The 21570-nt window shown below is 49.5% G+C and overlaps 1 protein-coding gene across 1 annotated transcript in view; it reads right to left on the bottom strand.

The window, feature by feature from the left end:
* Nucleotides 1-21570, bottom strand: part of LOC124129457 (choline transporter-like protein 2) — a 45222-nt gene that overhangs the window by 902 nt on the left and 22750 nt on the right. Inside the window, exons 10-22 of the mRNA XM_048389308.1 lie at nt 21183-21295; nt 19471-19602; nt 18774-18873; nt 13259-13351; nt 11810-11912; nt 11521-11570; nt 9699-9875; nt 8858-8986; nt 7926-7995; nt 7180-7253; nt 6185-6255; nt 3206-3294; nt 1848-1932 (exon numbers count right to left, since the gene is read on the bottom strand). Of these exons, the coding sequence (XP_048245265.1) occupies nt 1848-1932; nt 3206-3294; nt 6185-6255; nt 7180-7253; nt 7926-7995; nt 8858-8986; nt 9699-9875; nt 11521-11570; nt 11810-11912; nt 13259-13351; nt 18774-18873; nt 19471-19602; nt 21183-21295 (1286 nt within the window). The remainder of the gene's footprint in view (nt 1-1847; nt 1933-3205; nt 3295-6184; nt 6256-7179; nt 7254-7925; nt 7996-8857; nt 8987-9698; nt 9876-11520; nt 11571-11809; nt 11913-13258; nt 13352-18773; nt 18874-19470; nt 19603-21182; nt 21296-21570) is intronic.

Here is a 21570-nt window from a genome sequence, read left to right on the forward strand (position 1 = left end):
CACATAACATTCATCGATAGGGGGGACGAGTCTTCTTGCCGGTTACGGAAAGGGGCGAGTGGTGACGAAGGTACTTCAGCCACACCTCACCATGTCAGCTTGATGTGGGAGAAAGCGGATGTAGGTGAGGTGAGGTGAGGTGAGGTGAGGTGGAATTGGGTTTAACGTTGCGTCCAAGATAATTGCACTTACATAGCGACGTGCATGTGTGTGTGTGTGTGTGTGTGTGTGTGTGGCTGCTTGTACTAGTCCGGACTGATGCCGATATATAGTGCTAGCTCACTGAGATACCATGCCGCAGTTTAACACGGATACCCCACTCAGACACAGTATACTGACTCCGAGCCGACCAGTCCTTGTTTTAGCCACCTAATGCCGAGCGCCAGACAGGATAACAACAAGTACCATCTTTTAACATCTTTTGGTATGACGCGGTCGGGGATTGAACCCGGAACCTTCCGCTCCCCGGGCGGATGCTCTACCACTAGACCACGGAGGCAGTCTCGAACATAGGTCGTAGATGTGTTCTCTGGCCTGGTGCTGACAAACCTCGTATTATCATAAGGGTAAGTCTGGGATTCAAACTCCTCATAGTGGGATTCTGGATCATTGGTTGTAAACAGTACTACTGTATGACTGCGGAGGTATTGATGCAAGATTAATGGCCAATGTTTGTTTGTTGTTTAACGCTGCACTCAGCAATATTCCAGCTGTATGAAGGCAGTTTGTAGATAATCAAGACAACCCAGTGATTGACATCATGATCCAGGCAATTGGGATACGATGACATGCATCTTGCAAGTCAGCAAGCCTGACCACCCGATGCCGTTAGTCGCCTCTTATGACAAGCATAGGGTGCTGAAGACCTTTTCTACCCCGGATCTTCACAGGTGGGCAAATGTCAGTAAAACATAAAATAAAAATAATGAAAATACACCAGTTTCAAATGGGCAAGTGAGCGAATGTTGTTTACAACTGCAAATATACCAGCAATATTCCAGCAACATTCTAGCCATATTTCAGCACTATTTTAACAGCACTTACACTAGGATCTTTGAGTGAATAGGGGCTTGGTGGGGTTCAAAGATTTAAATAGGGAACGATCAACCAATCCCCATCTCAGAACAAGCCTGATGTGATGTGATGCTATGTGATGCTATGTGGGACATATTGTTCCCCGACTCCCTGGGGAGTGATGCTATGTGGAGACATATTGTTCCCCACTCCCTGGGGAGTGATGCTATGGGAGACATATCGTTCCCCTACTCCCTGGGGAGTGATGCTGTGTGGAGACATATTGTTCCCCTACTCCCTGGGGAGTGATGCTGTGTGGAGACATATTGTTCCCCCACTCCCTGGGGAGTGATGCTGTGTGGAGACATATTGTTCCCCTACTCCCTGGGGAGTGATGCTGTGTGGAGACATATTGTTCCCCAACTCCCTGGGGAGTGATGCTATGTGGGACATATTGTTCCCCCACTCCCTGGGGAGTGATGCTGTGTGGAGACATATTGTTCCCCCACTCCCTGGGGAGTGATGCTATGTGAGACATATCGTTCCCCCACTCCCTGGGGAGTGATGCTGTGTGGAGACATATTGTTCCCTGACACCCTAGGGAGTGATGCTATGTGGAGACATATCGTTCCCCGACTCCCTGGGGAGTGATGCTATGTGAGACATATCGTTCCCCTACTCCCTGGGGAGTGATGCTATGTGAGACATATTGTTCCCCCACTCCCTGGGGAGTGATGCTGTGTGGAGACATATAGTTCCCTGACACCCTAGGGAGTGATGCTATTTGGAGACATATTGTTCCCCGACTCCCTTGGGAATGATGCTGTACTCACAGAAGGAGAGGTAGATGGTGGTGACGGCCATGCTGTAGACGCTGAAGAAGCAGCAGGCAACCAGGTAAGCTGCCACGGTCAGGATCTGTAAAGTAAACACTTGTTGATTGGCTTCATCATGTTGTGTGAATATCATAACATTGCATGGTAGTCCTGTACAAATGATCATCCAGTAACACTTCATGTTATTCTCCTCGAAAATTTGTTAATTTCTAATCACACTGCAACGTCACGCTGAAGACCCGGGTTTCGATTCCCAACATGGGTACATGTGTGAACCTCAATTCTAGTCTCCCTATACCGTGATATTGCTGGAATATTGCTAAAAGCGACGTACTCAATCACTCACTAATTACATTGCATGATATTTTTGTAGGATTTTCAAGAAATATCATAACAAATAAAATAAAGTGAACATCAACCTTCTGATATGTAAAAATGTAAAAATGTAAAAATCTTTAGAAATTTAGCCTGACCATGTACGGACTTTGTAAATGAAATTTGGAACTAACATTCAAAATGTGAGGATTTACAGAAGTTGATTGGAATATTTATGTTAAGTGAGTGAGTTGGGTTTAACCCCGCTTTAAACACTATTCCAGTTATATCAAGGCATGTCAGCTTAATGTGGGAGGAAAGCCCCAAGTGATGCAGGTCTCAGATGTTTACCACTTCGGTGAAACCCACGAGCACAGGTATGGTGCTGACAAACTTAGAAACATAATTGGGGCAAGCCGGGATTCGAACCCACAATCATATGTTTCTGGCGTGCACAAGGAACGTAACTCTGCACAGCGAATCACGGCGCCTTAGACGACTGGGACACCTAGGCTCCCTTATGTTAAGAGTTCCCTCCCTTGCTCATCAGTTCAGGAGGCTGATGAGCGAATATTTTACATTGAAGTGAGTGAGTGAGTATGGTTTTACGCCGCTTTTTGCAATATTCCAGCAATATCACGGCGGGGGACACCAGAAATGGGCTTCACACATTGTACCCATGTAACCACTAGGCTACCCGACCGCCCCCTTTTAAATTGAAAATCAGTAAGTATAGCAGTGTTAAGCTTGCGGTGGAGCCAACAAGAACGTGTATGTTAGTGTGGTAAGTGGTGCCTCAAATAGTATTCCAGTCATATCACTGTGACTCATCTTGAAGTGGGAGGAAAACCCGAAGTGATGCAGGTCCTTGACGTTTACCATTTTGGTGAGCATGGGTATGATGCGGACAACCCTAACAACATAATCAGAGCAAATATAGGATTTGAAGCCTTTGTCATAGGTTCCTGGTATGTCTAAGGGAGACAACTCTGCAGCACTGTGCATGAGACGCCTGGGCCGCCAGTGACAAGTGTACTCACAATGACTGGAGTTAGGTAGTAGTTGAGTGTAGGAACGTAGTTGGTGAAGAACGGCACCTTGCCCTGGAACCAGAAGAACGCCCCTGCACCTGCAACACAAGGGAGTGAGTCGCTGTAAGGCTGTTGGTTTCAGTTGGAGTCTGAGGATTTACCTGTGTCTATGCATTTCCAGGAACTCACAGATACCATTGTTGGAGGTCCCTGGCAGACTTGACTTCCAGGAATTGTAGATTTACTGATGCAGTCATGACTTCCAGGAATACTAGATTTACTGATGCAGTCATGACTTCCAGGAATTGTAGATTTACTGATGCAGTCATGACTTCCAGGAATTGTAGATTTACTGATGCAGTCATGACTTCCAGGAATTGTAGATTTACTGATGCAGTCATGTTCTACTGGATCATGAATGTTTTGGAAGATAATTTTATGAAATTGTGTGCTCAGTCTTCACAAAAAAAAATTCATGATCACAAACTTTTTAGTTCAGTATGAAATTACACATGCTCAAGATTATTGTAGTCAGAATTTCAACGCTAGATTCAAGATAACCAACCAATCTCACTCTGGACTCATGACTCATGTGTGTCTTCATGACCAGCAGAGAAATGGTAATATGAAACAAAGTAAGCTACAATTTCGACAGCTTCTAAACAGTCATTCATTTCTTCATCCCCATGGATGCTCTATGTAAATTATTTACATCCATTCTTAATGTGTATGTCTGTGTACGGATGCAGTAATTTGCATCTGATGAAGCCTGACTTGAGCTGCGTCACAGCATCTTGTTCAGGTGTTTCTGGGAGGACATTAGGGCTGGGATGAGTCCAAATTTACTACCCGGGTACCCAACCTCCTATTACCGACCCTACCCGGGTACCCAACCCCCTATTACCGACCCTACCCGGGTACCCAACCCCCTATTACCGACCCTACCCAGGTACCCAACCCCCTATTACCTGACCCTACATGCTTACCCAACCCCCTATTACCTGACCCTACACGCGTACCCAACCCCCTATTACCGACCCTACCCAGGTACCCAACCCCCTATTACCTGACCCTACACGCGTACCCAACCCCCTATTACCTGACCCTACCCGGGTACCCAACCCCCTATTACCAACCCTACCTGGGTACCCAACCCCCTATTACCGACCCTACCCAGGTACCCAACCCCCTATTACCTGACCCTACATGCGTACCCAACCCCCTATTACCTGACCCTACACGCGTACCCAACCCCCTATTACCTGACCCTACACGCGTACTCAACCCCCTATTACCGACCCTACCCAGGTACCCAACCCCCTATTACCTGACCCTACACGCGTACCCAACCCCCTATTACCGACCCTACCCAGGTACCCAACCCCCTATTACCTGACCCTACCCAGGTACCCAAACCCCTATTACCCGACCCTACCCAGGTACCCAACCCCCTATTACCGACCCTACCCAGGTACCCAACCCCCTATTACCTGACCCTACATGGGTACCCAACCCCCTATTATCTGACCCTACACGCGTACCCAACCCCCTATTACCGACCCTACCCAGGTACCCAACCCCCTATTACTGACCCTACCCGGGTACCCAACCCCCTATTACCGACCCTACCCAGGTACCCAACCCCCTATTACTGACCCTACCCAGGTACCCAACCCCCTATTACCGACCCTACCCGGGTACCCAACCCCCTATTACCTGACCATACCTGGGTACCCAACCCCCTATTACCTGACCCTACACGCGTTCCCAACCCCCTATTACCGACCCTACCCAGGTACCCAACCCCCTATTACTGACCCTACCCGGGTACCCAACCCCCTATTACCGACCCTACCCAGGTACCCAACCCCCTATTACTGACCCTACCTGGGTACCCACTGTGGGTCTCAAGAGATAGGTACAAAATGTCCGCTTAGGAAACGCTTGACTGTACTCCTGTCAAAATGTATTGAGATACAGGTATAAAATGATCTGTTCAGGCTTACACTGAAGTTGACTGAAGTTTAATCTTTATGCAAACATATAAAGTCAGAAGGAATGTGTGCATAGTCGGAAAGAAATGTGAACATTTGTGACTTATAGTGTAACCATAGAGTTCTTGATAATTTTTGCCATTAAACAATATAATCAAATGACTAACTACGGGTCCGGGTAGTCCTGTGGGTACCCGGGTCCAACTCAGTACCCACCCGACCCAGGTACCCCGTCCCAGCCCTACAGAATACCCCACATGATGCATGTGTTACAGGTTTACTGCTCTGGTGAGAGACACAAGCACATGGGGTGGGAGTGGGGAGTACATTTAAATTTCTCAAAAGTCGGGGGTCGGGTGCTGCTATAGTATTTTGTCTTCATTTCACAGGCCTGTGTGCATTTGTGACGTTCAGTAGGGGTTGGTTTGAAGCTGATGAACACCCTGCCCTGAGTGATCTCCAAATGAATCCTCTGTCAACTCAGCAGGAGTGGGTAGGACATGACGAGGGGTACGGGTTTGGCATCCACCCAGAGGTCTGACCACGTCCATTGCGCTGACAAGGAACCATTCTGGGGCCTGACCACACCCACTGAAAACTCGTGTGACCACTCAGGGGCCTGGCCACACCCTATACAGTCATGTGACCGCTCAGGGGCCTGGCCACACCCACTACAGTCATGTGACCACTCAGGGGCCTGGCCACACCCACTACAGTCATGTGACCACTCAGGGGCCTGGCCACACCCACTACAGTCATGTGACCACTCAGGGGCCTGGCCACACCCACTACAGTCATGTGACCACTCAGGGGCCTGGCCACACCCACTACAGTCATGTGACCACTCAGGGGCCTGGCCACACCCACTACAGTCATGTGACCACTCAAGGGCCTGGCCGCACCCACTACAGTCATGTGACCACTCAAGGGTCATGTGATGGATGCCTGGTTGGAGTACAACATGAATGCAAGTAAATGAAATTGTGTTACTTACAGACCGCAGCTGTGACCACCAGCTTGCTGAGAAACAGCACAAAATCTGTCATCTTGTCAACAACAACTGTCCTGAAAAACAACAACAGAATTACACAAACTTATTTGTTTTTCCAACATCTGGTCATCTACCATCGGACGAGTCGGTTCTTTTAAGTGCACAGGGTGTATGTACTGTACACTAGGGGTAGTGACAGCACTGTAAAGACATGTCAACATTGTTGGTCCCAAGGCTGACCACCAGGTCACTGGCGGGATACGATCTCAGCCCCTGGCACTTATGAGTGCTGGCTCACTCTGCCCCCCATAGTGACCGAGTTACACGTTAAATCCTGCTAGTTGATTTACTTATTTCCCAGCTGAGCTGGCCACAAACTATATCAATAACTAGATTTTCATCAAAGTTTTTAAAATTGTGGGGGGCATTTTAATTCATGCATCATATTTGTTCTAAACAAAGTGTACAAAGAATGGGTGAACATTAATGTGTTTGTATTTGATAGCGCTACGTACATGTGTCATGCATGTGGTGTTTCTCGTCAAGGAGCAAGTCAACACATAACCATTTGTCTTGTAGGGAGATGATGTGAGTTCAGGAGTGTGGCAGTGAGGCACTCTGGGATGAAACTCTAATAAATAATTTGTATCGGCTTTACAATTGTCATTATTTTTCTGAGTGAGGAAAGTAAATATATATCCACACGCATTCCTCTGTAGTTTAAATGTCATAAATATTAACACCCTAGTGACATTTTATACAAATCATTGATTGACCTCATGAGCATCGATCCACACTATTGGGATACAATGACATGCAATCAACCAAGTCACCGAGTCTGACAACTCGATCCATTTAGTCCCCTCGTACGACAAGGTTGATGGAGACCTATTAACTTCGCCAGAATACCCACAGGACTATTTCAGAAGGGAAAAGAACTAATTTTCCCTTTAAAGGAAAGATACTGTCGCTAGGCGACTTCAGAGCTAGTGATTTACCTGACAATATTTCTCATGATGAGGAAGAATGCATCCTTGGCTGATACACAAAAGTTTTTGCCGTACACTGCAACCTGATGACAAGAGAAGGTTTTTTAATACAGTGTAATTCAAAGTCTACAACATAATATTGGAAGAAATGTCCCAGCAGAATTGTTATAAGCATTATTCCAAAATGAAATTATGCTTGTTTTAGATATAGACAACTCAGTATATTTAGATGTACCACCATGCTCAGCTTCTAGTATATTCTCAACAAAATAAGTAAGGGATCATGAATATTTTTGGGGATTTTTTTGTTAGTGAAGACACAATTTCATAAAAAATAGGGGAGGTCGGGTAGCCTAGTGGTTAAAGCGTTCGCTCGTCACGCCGAAGACCCGGGTTCGAATCCCGACATGGGTACAATGTGTGAAGCCCATTTCTGGTGTCCCCCGCCGTGATATTGCTGGAATATTGCTAAAAGTGGCGTAAAACCATACTCACTCACTCATAAAAAATATCCCCAAAAATATTTATGATCACAAACTTTTTTGCTCAGTGTATATGTAAAACAATTAAAAAAATTGCAAACTACACCTAATTTCAAAATCCACATGAAGCAGCAAAATAAATAAAAAACAGTAGGAATTTCATCATTTGATTTTTATAACAGATTATGAAATTAGTGAAACAATAACAGTTGTATCTAGGAGAAAAAAACATATTTGACTTCATGGGCCAAAGAGGACAAAGTTGAATCTTACCAAGATGTACGCATTCTTGTTGAGAAACTTCATGAACTTTTCAAGACACCAGAAACAACACTTGAGACAACTGAAATAAAGAAACAACATAGGACTGAGATGTATTCGGAAAGCTTCAGCATTTGGAACCTGAAACAAATTACCCGATTTTACATAAAACATATCTAAAGGATTCTTACAGGTCTTTCAGTCTCAACAAAACACTTTTCACACCTCAAACATTTGTCAAGTGTAGCCTTCAATAATGTCTACATCATCTCCTTCTCAAATAGTGAGGGGCGGTCGGATAGCCTGGTGGTTAAAGCATTCGCTTGTTACTCCGAAGACCCTGGTTCGATTCCTGACATGGGTACAATGTGAGAGGCCCATTTTTGGTCTCCCCCTCTGTGATATTGCTGGAACATTGCTAAAAGCGGCGTAAAACCATACTCATTCATTCATTTAGTGGTATACGACAGGGCTGAGACGGGTGACTCGGGTACTCGGGTCGCCCAGGTTCTGAGTAGGACCTGGGTACCCACAGGACTTCCCGGACCCCAGGTTAATCACGTGAACTATTGTTTAATGACATTGGTTATACTAAAAGTCGCTAATGTTCGCAATTCTTTCTGACGATGCACACATTCCTTGACTTATATATGTTTGAGTAAGGATAAAGCTTCAGTCAACTTCAGTGCACACCTGATCTGATCTATTGATTCATGTATTTAAATAGTTTTTGCAAGGGCTGCGGTAAACAATTCCCAATCAGACATTTTGTTCCCAACTCTGGAGACCTTTAGTAGGTACACGGGTCAGGTAATAGGGGGTCAGGTACCTGGGTAGTAAAATTGGACTCGTCCAGCCCTAGTATACGATCATGGAGCCCCAATTGTTGCTCGCAACTATATTTATTATCAGTAAACTGTCAGGTCTTAGGTACGTATACTCACCGTAGGAAGAACCGGGCAACTGCATTCTCAGATCCCTTGAGTTTGGAGTCGAGATATTCCAGGCCAATCCTAATGAACTGGATGATTGCAATGATAAGTGACCCAAAGGCTAGAGACCCAATGTGGTATCTGGAAGGGAAATACATTTACTTGACACAAGTAACAAACCAATGTTAAAACCAGTGACTAATGCATCAACTGTGTCTGTCTCTATTCCTTGAGGGTTGACAGTATAGTATTGGTGAGGTGAAGTGGGTTTGTTTTAGCTTGTACTAGTCCGGACTGATGCCGATTAATAGTGCTAGCTAACATGAATATCCCACTCAGCATACTGACCCTGAGCTGACCAGTCCTTGGTTAAGCCCCTTAATGCAGAACGCTAGACAGGGTAAGAACAAGTACAATCTTTTAAGGTATTTTGGTATGACACAGCTGGGAATTAAACCCCGGACCTAATATGAGTTGGTGAGTGGGTGGGTGGGTGAGAGAGAGAGAGAGAGAGAGAGAGAGAGAGAGAGAGAGAGAGAGAGAGAGAGTGAGAGTGAGTGAGTGAGTGAGTGAGTGAGTGAGTGAGTGAGTTTAGCAATATCAGCGTGGGGGACACCAGAAATGGGCTTCACACATTGTACCCATGTCGGGAATCGAACCTGGGTATTTGGCATCACGAGCGAACGCTTTAACCACCAGGCCACCTGACCGACCCTAGGCATTTAGAAATTGGAAGAACATGAATACATCCTATTGTATAACAACGTTTGAGTGCTTCTTCATCAAGTGAATGAAGATGAAAGAAGTAGCCCTGAAATGTCGGTACAAAAAAAGTGTCATGTATCCAACCTACCTGAGAGTGCGTCCTAACGAGCCGATGACGGGGAAGGCAGGTATGTCATCAGGCTTGGTGTAAGCCCAGTAGTAGGAGGCGAATGCACCAGCAAGAACCATCTGCCCCAGGGCGATGATGAAGTTGAGAACCCACAGGAACATGAACAATAGGTACACCTGCATGACGATCGTGTACCTGGCAGAACATGAACAATAGGTACACCTGCATGACGATCCTGTACCTGGCAGAACATGAACAATAGGTACACCTGCATGACAATCGTGTACCTGGCAGAACATGAACAATAGGTACACCTGCATGACAATCGTGTACCTGGCAGAACATGAACAATAGGTACACCTGCATGACGATCCTGTACCTGGCAAGATGCATGGAAGTTGATCAGACAGTTAAACACCTTCCTCAGTCCACGTAACAAAAGTCCTGTCTTGTCTACACAAGGAACAAGATGGCTGAAATTGTTCTAAGTATGTTTAAACAGTGTTCGAAATACCTGCCTGCCCGACCGTCTGAGACGGGTTGATTTCAACTCGGGCTGCCAGATTTTCAAATCCCCCTGCCCGACGGTCAGGTTATATTTCATATGTGAAAATATTCTAAATATTTCCCAATGATAAGCATTAATTGACATGTAAAGATGAATGATGAAATGTAACCAAAAAGAAACCCCGTTAGCTTATCCTGAGAAACATATGATTATAGTGGGCAGGCAGGTTTTAGTCAGGGCTGGCAAGTATTTCAGCTAGCCAGTCCTGTGGTCTGGCTGAAATTTTGGGGAGTTTCATACCCTGGTTTAAACCTGTGTCTGATATATCTCTAAATCTGATATATACTACCAAAAAAAGTAAAAGAATACATGATTCTTTCATACCAAAGACCCAGGTATGATCCTTCATACCAGAGAGACGGGTATGATCTTTCATACCAGAGACACGGGTATGATCTTTCATACCAGAGACACGGGTAGGATCTTTCATACCAGAGACACAGGTAGGATCTTTCATACCAGAGACACGGTTTGATCTTTCATACCAGAGACACGGGTATGATCTTTCATACCAGAGAGACGGGTGTGATCTTTCATACCAGAGACACGGGTATGATCTTTCATACCAGAGAGACGGGTGTGATCTTTCATACCAGAGACACAGGTATGATCTTTCATACCAGAGAGACGGGTGTGATCTTTCATACCAGAGACACAGGTATGATCTTTCATACCAGAGACACGGTTTGATCTTTCATACCAGAGACACGGTTTGATCTTTCATACCAGAGACACGGTATGATCCTTCATACCAGAGACACCGATTTGATCTTTCATACCACATTAGTCGTAATCATCAAAGAATCAGGTGTTCCTTTCCTTCTTTTGAGTAGTATATTGCTTACGGGACTAATCATTTGTCATTCCAGTCCCTCGTATTTCTGTCCAACGTTTCATTTTCTGCTTCAAGACAAACATGTTCTTTCTTTGGACACAAATGTATTTTTTTCATAAAATCCAGTAAAATGTGTTTTTATCAAAAACATAATTTTCCATGATTTCCCGATTTGTCAAAATACAAACAAAGCCCCCATCTCTAGTATTTATTTCCATTTCTGTGTTTGTCTGCCTCCCAGACTCCAAAGAATAAATACAAGAAAAGAATCCAACTTCAGTCTAGAATGATGTAGCTAGTCTAGATTGCCTCAGCTCCAGGCCTGAAACTGAGCATTGTTCCTGGCATTGTCCTCCATTTGTATTTTACTTTTTATTTTGTTGATATATATTTTTAAATCAACTTTATTTCTGGGACTAAATCTGAGTCATACTTACTCGTCTCCCCCGTACTTGACGAACTCACACACTGATCCTGCAGCAGAGCTCTGTAACAGTGAAATAGCATCCATTGACCAGTTGCCAATCTTACACCTCAAGAGTCCAGTAGGTTACATATTATACCATCTGTATGATAACAATTCTCCCAGCATCTACAGCACATTTTTGTTGTTGTTGTTTAAAGCCGCACTCAGCAGTATTCCAGCTATATGACAGCAGTCTGTAAATAATCGAGTCTGGACCAGACAATCATGAAGCAAGCGTTGCCATGGTAACAGCTACATACACTTGGGGTGCAGGGTATTCTCTGTAGGTAGTAGTTGACGCCATCTGTGGAGGTGTTGGTGGAGTTGCTGTAGTAGTTGGCAGCGCCCATGGAGGCAACAAAGCTGACAGAGTTAAGGAACATGGCGAAGCAAAGATGAATTTCGGGTAAATCATTCACTGGTACACCAAACCAGTACACTACACATCACACAATACCTGGGATTCCAGTTTACAGTTGGTCCCCACCCAGTCCTCGAAATAGGTGCCGGCCCGTAGCCCCGTGGCAGGTGGATCTTGTATCGGGCACATAGTTTCAAATTTGCATGGGTTCTTATCACCAGCTGTGAATTTACGCGTCTATTTATTTGTCATGATCAGCCGCAGTTTTTTAATTGCGGGTCTGAAGAGTTTAGTCAGGGCCTACAGTTTCTAAAGTCTGTGGGTCCTGATGGCAGCCTTCCAATTTATTTTGTTTCAAATACTTTCCCCGGTAAAACTCAACTAATTGGCGATGGGGGTGAGGGTCGGTATTAAACTTGGAACCAATGGAAAAGCTGGTTTGCTTGGTCAAGACTTGATTACTTTCAAGCTGGTGTAATACAATGATTCATTTGACAAGTACAGCTAGGTGAGGACTCGTTTTACCCGGGGATCTCTTCCCAAGAAGAATATAATGATAAACAGACATTATCAGCCAACTGTGTTTCCAATCGCAGATATCATATGTTAGGAATACACACTGTACTGTGTGACCTTTTGTCAGGAATTCATATTTTTTATTCCTAAAATACGTTATTTATGATACACAAGAGATACTCTCTTTCTCATATAATGTCATTATCAAAGTAATCAATGCTGACGACATATTTTACTCAATGTAGTAACTTTAGAAGCTGCGTATGAATACAATGTTTGAGTGAAACGCCCAATTAATCATATAGTGCCAAATGTCATGCAGCATTGTTTGTCTTGAGTTTGTTTAACGCCACACTCAGCAATAATCCAGCTATATGATGGCAGTCTATAATAATCGAGTCTTGACCGGACAATCCCTTGATTGACATAATGAGCATCGATCCACTCAATTGGGATACGATGACATTCATCAACCAAGTAAGCGAGCCTGACCACCCGATCCCAATCTTATGACAAGCATGGGCTGCTGAATACCTATCTTAAACCCGGATCTTCATGGGGATGTTTGTCTGGAGAAACACCCACACTTCAGGACACATGCTAATCAACAAACAAACAAACAAACATAATGAGATCATTAATCAATAGCGTATTGGTCAAGCAGAAAAAGCATAAATATATGGAGCTTAAAACTAGATCCTGCTAGGCCACCTTGTTTTCATATTTAGTGGATTGTGACACCAAAGTTTTAGGATCAGATTATTGCATCGACTGTCCATGATTTGATGAAAAGTATAAGAAAATGAAGTTGTTGCTGCTGCATGAAGGATACACTGCACTGACGGCCCAGTAGCCGATGAAGGCGATCTCCAGGATCCAGGGAATGATGGGCCAGAACAGGGTGGAGAACATGCTGCCGATGGCCCTGAAACATGTAACAACACCAGTCTGTAACATCATCATGTGTAACACAACCGACCTTGAACCTGGCCCCACTTACAGCTGTGATGTCCTTATCATGACATACTGCTCAAGGCTGTGTGAACCTCAACTCACTCACTACCTCACAAACCCACACACACCCAGCCACTCACCCACTGAGGTCCAGCCACTCATCCACTGAGGTCCATCAAGCTACCCACTGAGGTCCACCCAACCATCCACTGAGATCACCCACTCACTGCCATCACCCACCCACTGCCATCACCCACTCACTGCGATCACCCACCCACTGCCATCACCCACTCACTGCCATCACCCACCCACTGCCATCACCCACCCACTGCCATCACCCACCCACTGCCATCACCACCCACTGCCATCACCCACTGCCATCACCCACTCACTGCCATCACCCACTCACTGCCATCACCCACACACTGCCATCACCCACACACTGCCATCACCCACTCACTGCAATCACCCACTCACTGCCATCACCACATACTGCCATCACCCACCCACTGCCATCACCACCCACTGCCATCACCCACCCACTGCCATCACCCACCCACTGCCATCACCAACCCACTGCGATCACCCACTCACTGCCATCACCCACTCACTGCCATCACCCACTCACTGCCATCACCACCCACTGCCATCACCACCCACTGCCATCACCCACTCACTGCCATCACCCACTCACTGCCATCACCCACTCACTGCCATCACCACCCACTGCCATCACCCACTCACTGCCATCACCCACTCACTGCCATCACCCACTCACTGCCATCACCCACTCACAGCCATCACCCACTCACTGCCATCACCCACTCACTGCCATCACCACCCACTGCGATCACCCACTCACTGCCATCACCCACTCACTGCCATCACCCACTCACTGCCATCACCACCCACTGCCATCACCACCCACTGCCATCACCCACTCACTGCCATCACCCACTCACTGCCATCACCCACCCACTGCCATCACCCACCCACTGCCATCACCCACCCACTGCCATCACCCACCCACTGCCATCACCAACCCACTGCCATCACCCACTGCCATCACCACCCACTGCCATCACCCACCCACTGCCATCACCCACCCACTGCCATCACCCACTCACTGCCATCACCACCCACTGCGATCACCCACCCACTGCCAACACCCACCCACTGCCATCACCCACCCACTGCCATCACCCACCCACTGCCATCACCACCCACTGCCATCACCACCCACTGCCATCACCACCCACTGCCATCACCCACCGACTGCCATCACCACCCACTGCCATCACCCACTCACTGCCATCACCACCCACTGCCATCACCACCCACTCACTGCCATCACCACCCACTGCCATCACCCACCCACTGCCATCACCCACTGCCATCACCCACCCACTGCCATCACCACCCACTGCCATCACCCACCCACTGCCATCACCCACCCACTGCCATCACCCACCCACTGCCATCACCACCCACTGCCATCACCCACTGCCATCACCCACCCACTGCCATCACCCACCCACTGCCATCACCCACCCACTGCCATCACCACTCACTGCCATCACCCACCCACTGCCATCACCCACCCACTGCCATCACCACTCACTGCCATCACCCACCCACTGCCATCACCCACCCACTGCCATCACCCACCCACTGCCATCACCCACTGCCATCACCACCCACTGCCATCACCACCCACTGCCATCACCACCCACTGCCATCACCACTCACTGCCATCACCACCCACTGCCATCACCACCCACTGCCATCACCCACCCACTGCCATCACCACCCACTGCCATCACCCACCCACTGCCATCACCCACCCACTGCCATCACCCACTGCCATCACCACCCACTGCCATCACCACCCACTGCCATCACCCACCCACTGCCATCACCCACCCACTGCCATCACCCACCCACTGCCATCACCACCCACTGCCATCACCCACTGCCATCACCACCCACTGCCATCACCACCCACTGCCATCACCACCCACTGCCATCACCACCCACTGCCATCACCCACCCACTGCCATCACCCACCCACTGCCATCACCACCCACTGCCATCACCATCCACTGCCATCACCACCCACTGCCATCACCCACCCACTGCCATCACCACCCACTGCCATCTCCCACTCACTGCCATCACCACCCACTGCCATCACCCACCCACTGCCATCACCCACTCACTGCCATCACCCACTCACTGCCATCACCCACCCACTGCCATCACCACCCACTGCCATCACCACCCACTGCCATCACCACCCACTGCCATCACCACCCACTGCCATCACCACCCACTGCCATCACCACCGACTGCCATCACCACCCACTGTCATCACCCACTCACTGCCATCACCCACTCACTGCCATCACCCACTCACTGCCATCACCACCCACTGCGATCACCCACCCACTGCCATCACCCATCCACTGCCATCACCACCCACTGCCATCACCCACCCACTGCCATCACCCACCCACTGCCATCACCCACTCACTGCCATCACCCACCCACTGCCATCACCACCCACTGCCATCACCCACTGCCATCACCCACCCACTGCCATCACCCACTGCCATCACCCACCCACTGCCATCACCCACTCACTGCCATCACCCACCCACTGCCATCACCACCCACTGCCATCACCCACTGCCATCACCCACCCACTGCCATCACCCACTGCCATCACCACCCACTGCCATCACCACCCACTGCCATCACCACCCACTGCCATCACCCACCCACTGCCATCACCCACTGCCATCACCCACCCACTGCCATCACCCACCCACTGCCATCACCACACACTGCGATCACCCACCCACTGCCATCACCCACTGCCATCACCCACTCACTGCCATCACCACCCACTGCCATCACCCACTGCCATCACCCACCCACTGCCATCACCCACAGCCATCACCCACCCACTGCCATCACCCACCCACTGCCATCACCCACCCACTGCCATCACCCACTGCCATCACCCACCCACTGCCATCACCCACCCACTGCCATCACCACCCACTGCCATCACCCACCCACTGCCATCACCCCTCACTGCCATCACCCACTGCCATCACCCACCCACTGCCATCACCACCCACTGCCATCACCCACTGCCATCACCCACCCACTGCCATCACCCACCCACTGCCATCACCCACCCACTGCCATCACCACCCACTGCCATCACCCACCCACTGCCATCACCACCCACTGCCATCACCACCCACTGCCATCACCCACCCACTGCCATCACCACCCACTGCCATCACCCACTCACTGCCATCACCCACCCACTGCGATCACCCACCCACTGCCATCACCACCCACTGCTATCACCCACACACTGCCATCACCCACCCACTGCGATCACCCACCCACTGCCATCACCACACACTGCCATCACCCACCCACTGCCATCACCCACACACTGCCATCACCCACCCACTGCGATCACCCACCCACTGCCATCACCACCCACTGCTATCACCCACACACTGCCATCACCCACCCACTGCGATCACCCACCCACTGCCATCACCACACACTGCCATCACCCACCCACTGCGATCACCCACCCACTGCCATCACCACACACTGCCATCACCCACCCACTGCCATCACCACCCACTGCCATCACCCACCCACTGCCATCACCACCCACTGCGATCACCCACCCACTGCCATCACCCACCCACTGCCATCACCACCCACTGCGATCACCCACCCACTGCCATCACCACCCACTGCCATCACCCACTCACTGCCATCACCCATCCACTGCCATCACCACCCACTGCCATCACCCACTCACTGCCATCACCACCCACTACCATCACCCACTGCCATCACCCACCCACTGCCATCACCCACCCACTGCCATCACCACCCACTGCCATCACCCACCCACTGCCATCACCACCCACTGCCATCACCACCCACTGCCATCACCCACCCACTGCCATCACCACCCACTGCCATCACCCACTCACTGCCATCACCCACCCACTGCGATCACCCACCCACTGCCATCACCACCCACTGCTATCACCCACACACTGCCATCACCCACCCACTGCGATCACCCACCCACTGCCATCACCACACACTGCCATCACCCACCCACTGCCATCACCCACACACTGCCATCACCCACCCACTGCGATCACCCACCCACTGCCATCACCACCCACTGCTATCACCCACACACTGCCATCACCCACCCACTGCGATCACCCACCCACTGCCATCACCACACACTGCCATCACCCACCCACTGCGATCACCCACACACTGCCATCACCACACACTGCCATCACCCACCCACTGCCATCACCACCCACTGCCATCACCCACCCACTGCCATCACCACCCACTGCGATCACCCACCCACTGCCATCACCACCCACTGCGATCACCCACCCACTGCCATCACCACCCACTGCCATCACCCACTGCCATCACCCACTCACTGCCATCACCCATCCACTGCCATCACCACCCACTGCCATCACCCACTCACTGCCATCACCACCCACTACCATCACCCACCCACTGCCATCACCACCCACTGCCATCACCCACTCACTGCCATCACCACCCACTACCATCACCACCCACTGCCATCACCCACCCACTGCCATCACCACCCACTGCCATCACCACCCACTGCCATCACCACCCACTGCCATCACCCACTGCCATCACCCACTCACTGCCATCACCCACTCACTGCCATCACCCACCCACTGCCATCACCCACCCACTGCCATCACCCACTCACTGCCATCACCACCCACTGCCATCACCACCCACTGCCATCACCACCCACTGCCATCACCACCCACTGCCATCACCACCCACTGCCATCACCCACTGCCATCACCCACTCACTGCCATCACCCACCCACTGCCATCACCCACCCACTGCCATCACCCACCCACTGCCATCACCCACTCACTGCCATCACCACCCACTGCCATCACCACCCACTGCCATCACCACCCACTGCCATCACCACTCACTGCCATCACCACCCACTGCCATCACCACCCACTGCCATCACCACCCACTGCCATCACCACACACTGCCATCACCCACCCACTGCCATCACCACACACTGCCATCACCACCCACTGCCATCACCACCCACTGCCATCACCACCCACTGCCATCACCACACACTGCCATCACCCACCCACTGCCATCACCACCCACTGCCATCACCACCCACTGCCATCACCCACCCACTGCCATCACCCACCCACTGCCATCACCCACTCACTGCCATCACCACCCACTGCCATCACCACCCACTGCTATCACCCAATCACTGCCATCACCCACTTGCTGGCCTCCTTGATGAGCTGGATGGCGAGACGGATCCTGGTGCACAGACAGAGGATGAGGAGCAGGTAGATGGTGGTGATTGTTGCCGAGATGCAGCCTGAAACACACATGTATACCCCGTGAACGTGTGGGCTCAAACTGGTCCCCACCAAACCCATGTTTGTTATAAGATACGACTAGTGAGATCAGCTGTGACTCGCTGACTCGCTCTCACAAAATCTATTTTTAGTTTCAAAAACGAACCAGATTTGACAGAATGAACTTGCTTTAACTAAATCATCCTAATTTCTTTTTAGTGGCAATTGGAAGTTGGTACAATGAACAGGGGAGATAGTTCTATGGATATACAACTTCTTTATTACAACGACTGCTAAATCAGTTAGAGTGAGTGAGTGAGTGAGTGAGTTTGGTTTTACGCCGCATTTAGCAATATTCCAGCAATATCACGGCGGGGGACACCAGAAATGGGCTTCACACATTGTACTCATGTCGGGAATCGAACCTGGGTCCTCGGCGTGACGAGCGAACGCTTTAACCACTAGGCTACCCGACCGCCCCTAAATCAGGTAGACCAGTGGGTGACAGCATGAGCACCTTGTCACACAGAGTATGCCACACTGAAACCACCTGATCATCCATCTAGTCTGCTCATTACACAAGAACAAATTCCACAATTATCCAAATTTGAATTTACCAAAAGCAAGCCATGTTTTCTGTAGGGACAGAAAGTAGTTGAAATTGGAAGCAAAGGATGGTGCGAAGCCGTAGGTAGCCGTCGTGTTGGAAAACTTCAACTCGTAGTACTTCGAGTAGCTGTAGTAGGTTGCTGAAACAACACAGAGGAATTAAAACTCAATACATCAACGATAAGTGAAGTTAGATACCAATCTGACATTAATCTTACACCAGACAACCATTATAGAATAACCAATGAGATACAAGAGATTACGGATTATCTGTCCCAAGTGAATGAAAGGTGTAAATCCGGAGTCTTGGCCTACAGCATTCATTCATGACGGCCAGATTATCCATAATTCCGACTTTCAAGTTGGATTTTCTATATATTACTCAAAGATATTTTAATGAGAAAATGAAGCAAAACTCTACACAGAAACTTCACTGAACGGGAATCGAACCCAGCTGGTTAGAAACTAGTGTTTCTGCTTTGCAAAAGGGATGTGTATTTTACTGATAACAGGACAAGTGACAAGGAATGGCTTTATGCTTGATTGTATATCTTGTCACATATGTTAAATCTGTAAAACATGTCAGCAAAATTTCAGCTTCATGGGTTTCATTTGGGAGGATACAGCGCACCCTCACTAGGGCACACTTACTAGGGCGCTCTCACTAGGGCGCTGTCACTAGGGCATCCTTTCTTAGGCATCCTCACTACGGCATCCTCACTAGGGCATGCTCATTAGGGCAATCTCACTAGGGCACTCTCACTAAGGCATCCTCACTAGGGCATCCTCATCAGGGCGCCCTCACTAGGGCATCCTCACTAGGGCATCCGCATCAGGGCACCCTCACTAGGGCGCTCTCATCAGGCACCCTCACTAGGGCATCCTCACTAGGGCATCCGCATCAGGGCACCCTCACTAGGGCGCTCTCACTAGGGCATCCTCATCAGGGCGCTCTCACTAGGGCATCCTTATCAGGGCGCTCTCACTAGGGCATCCTCATCAGGGCGCCCTCACTAGGGCATCCGCATCAGGGCATCCTCACTAGGGCATCCGCATCAGGGCACCCTCACTAGAGCATCCGCATCAGGGCACCCTCACTAGGGCATCCGCATCAGGGCACCCTCACAAGGGCATCCTTACTAGGGCATCCACATCAGGGCACCCTCATTAGGGTGCTGTCGCTAGGGCACCCTCACTAGGGCGCTCTCACTAGGGCACCCTCATTAGGGCACCCTCATTAGGGCGCTCTCACTAGGGCATCCTCACTAGGGCACCCTCACTAGGGCGCTCTCAGAGACTAAGGCGCTCTCACTAAGGCATCCTCACTACGGCATCCTCACTAGGGCGCCCTCACTAGGGCACCCTCCATAGGGCACTCTCACTAGGGCATCCTCACTAGGGCATCCTTACTACGGCACCCTCACTAGGGCACCCTCACTAGGGCACTCTCACTAGGGCATCCTCACTAGGGCACCCTCACCAGAGCGCTCTCACTAGGGCATCCTTACTACGGCACCCTCAATAGGGCACCCTCACTAGGGCATCCTCACTAGGGCACCCTCAATAGGGCGCTCTCACTAGGGCATCCTAACTACGGCACCCTCACTACGGCACTCTCACTAGGGCACTATCACTAGGGCACCTTGAGCTGAACCCTGTGAAATGTGCCAACATTCCTCTTCAATTGTAAGTTGCTGGAAGCCAGCGTGTGTGTACTCACAGAAACCCAGGAGTCCGAGGAGTGCGAAGATAGTGACCCACACCATGATGCCAGCCAGCCATCGCAGCAGCACGATCCAGATCATAGCAACCAGCATAGCCATGCCCAGGCCCCTGTCACAGAACAAAGAGTCAGACATACAGACAGTCAGAGGTAGACATACAGACAGTCAGAGAGTCAGACATACAGACAGTCAGAGAGTCAGACATACAGAAACAGCAACCAGCATAGCCATGCCCGTCACAGAACAGTCCGAGAGTCACACATAGACAGTCAGAGAGTTAGATATACAGACAGTCAGAGAGGTAAACATACAGACACAACAACCAGCATAGCCATGCCCAGGCCCCTGTCACAGAACAGTCAGAGAATCAGACATAATGACAGT

Source organism: Haliotis rufescens, unplaced genomic scaffold (genome assembly GCF_023055435.1).
Source record: "Haliotis rufescens isolate VD_foot unplaced genomic scaffold, xgHalRufe1.0.p SCAF_8, whole genome shotgun sequence".
Lineage (NCBI taxonomy): Eukaryota > Metazoa > Mollusca > Gastropoda > Lepetellida > Haliotidae > Haliotis > Haliotis rufescens.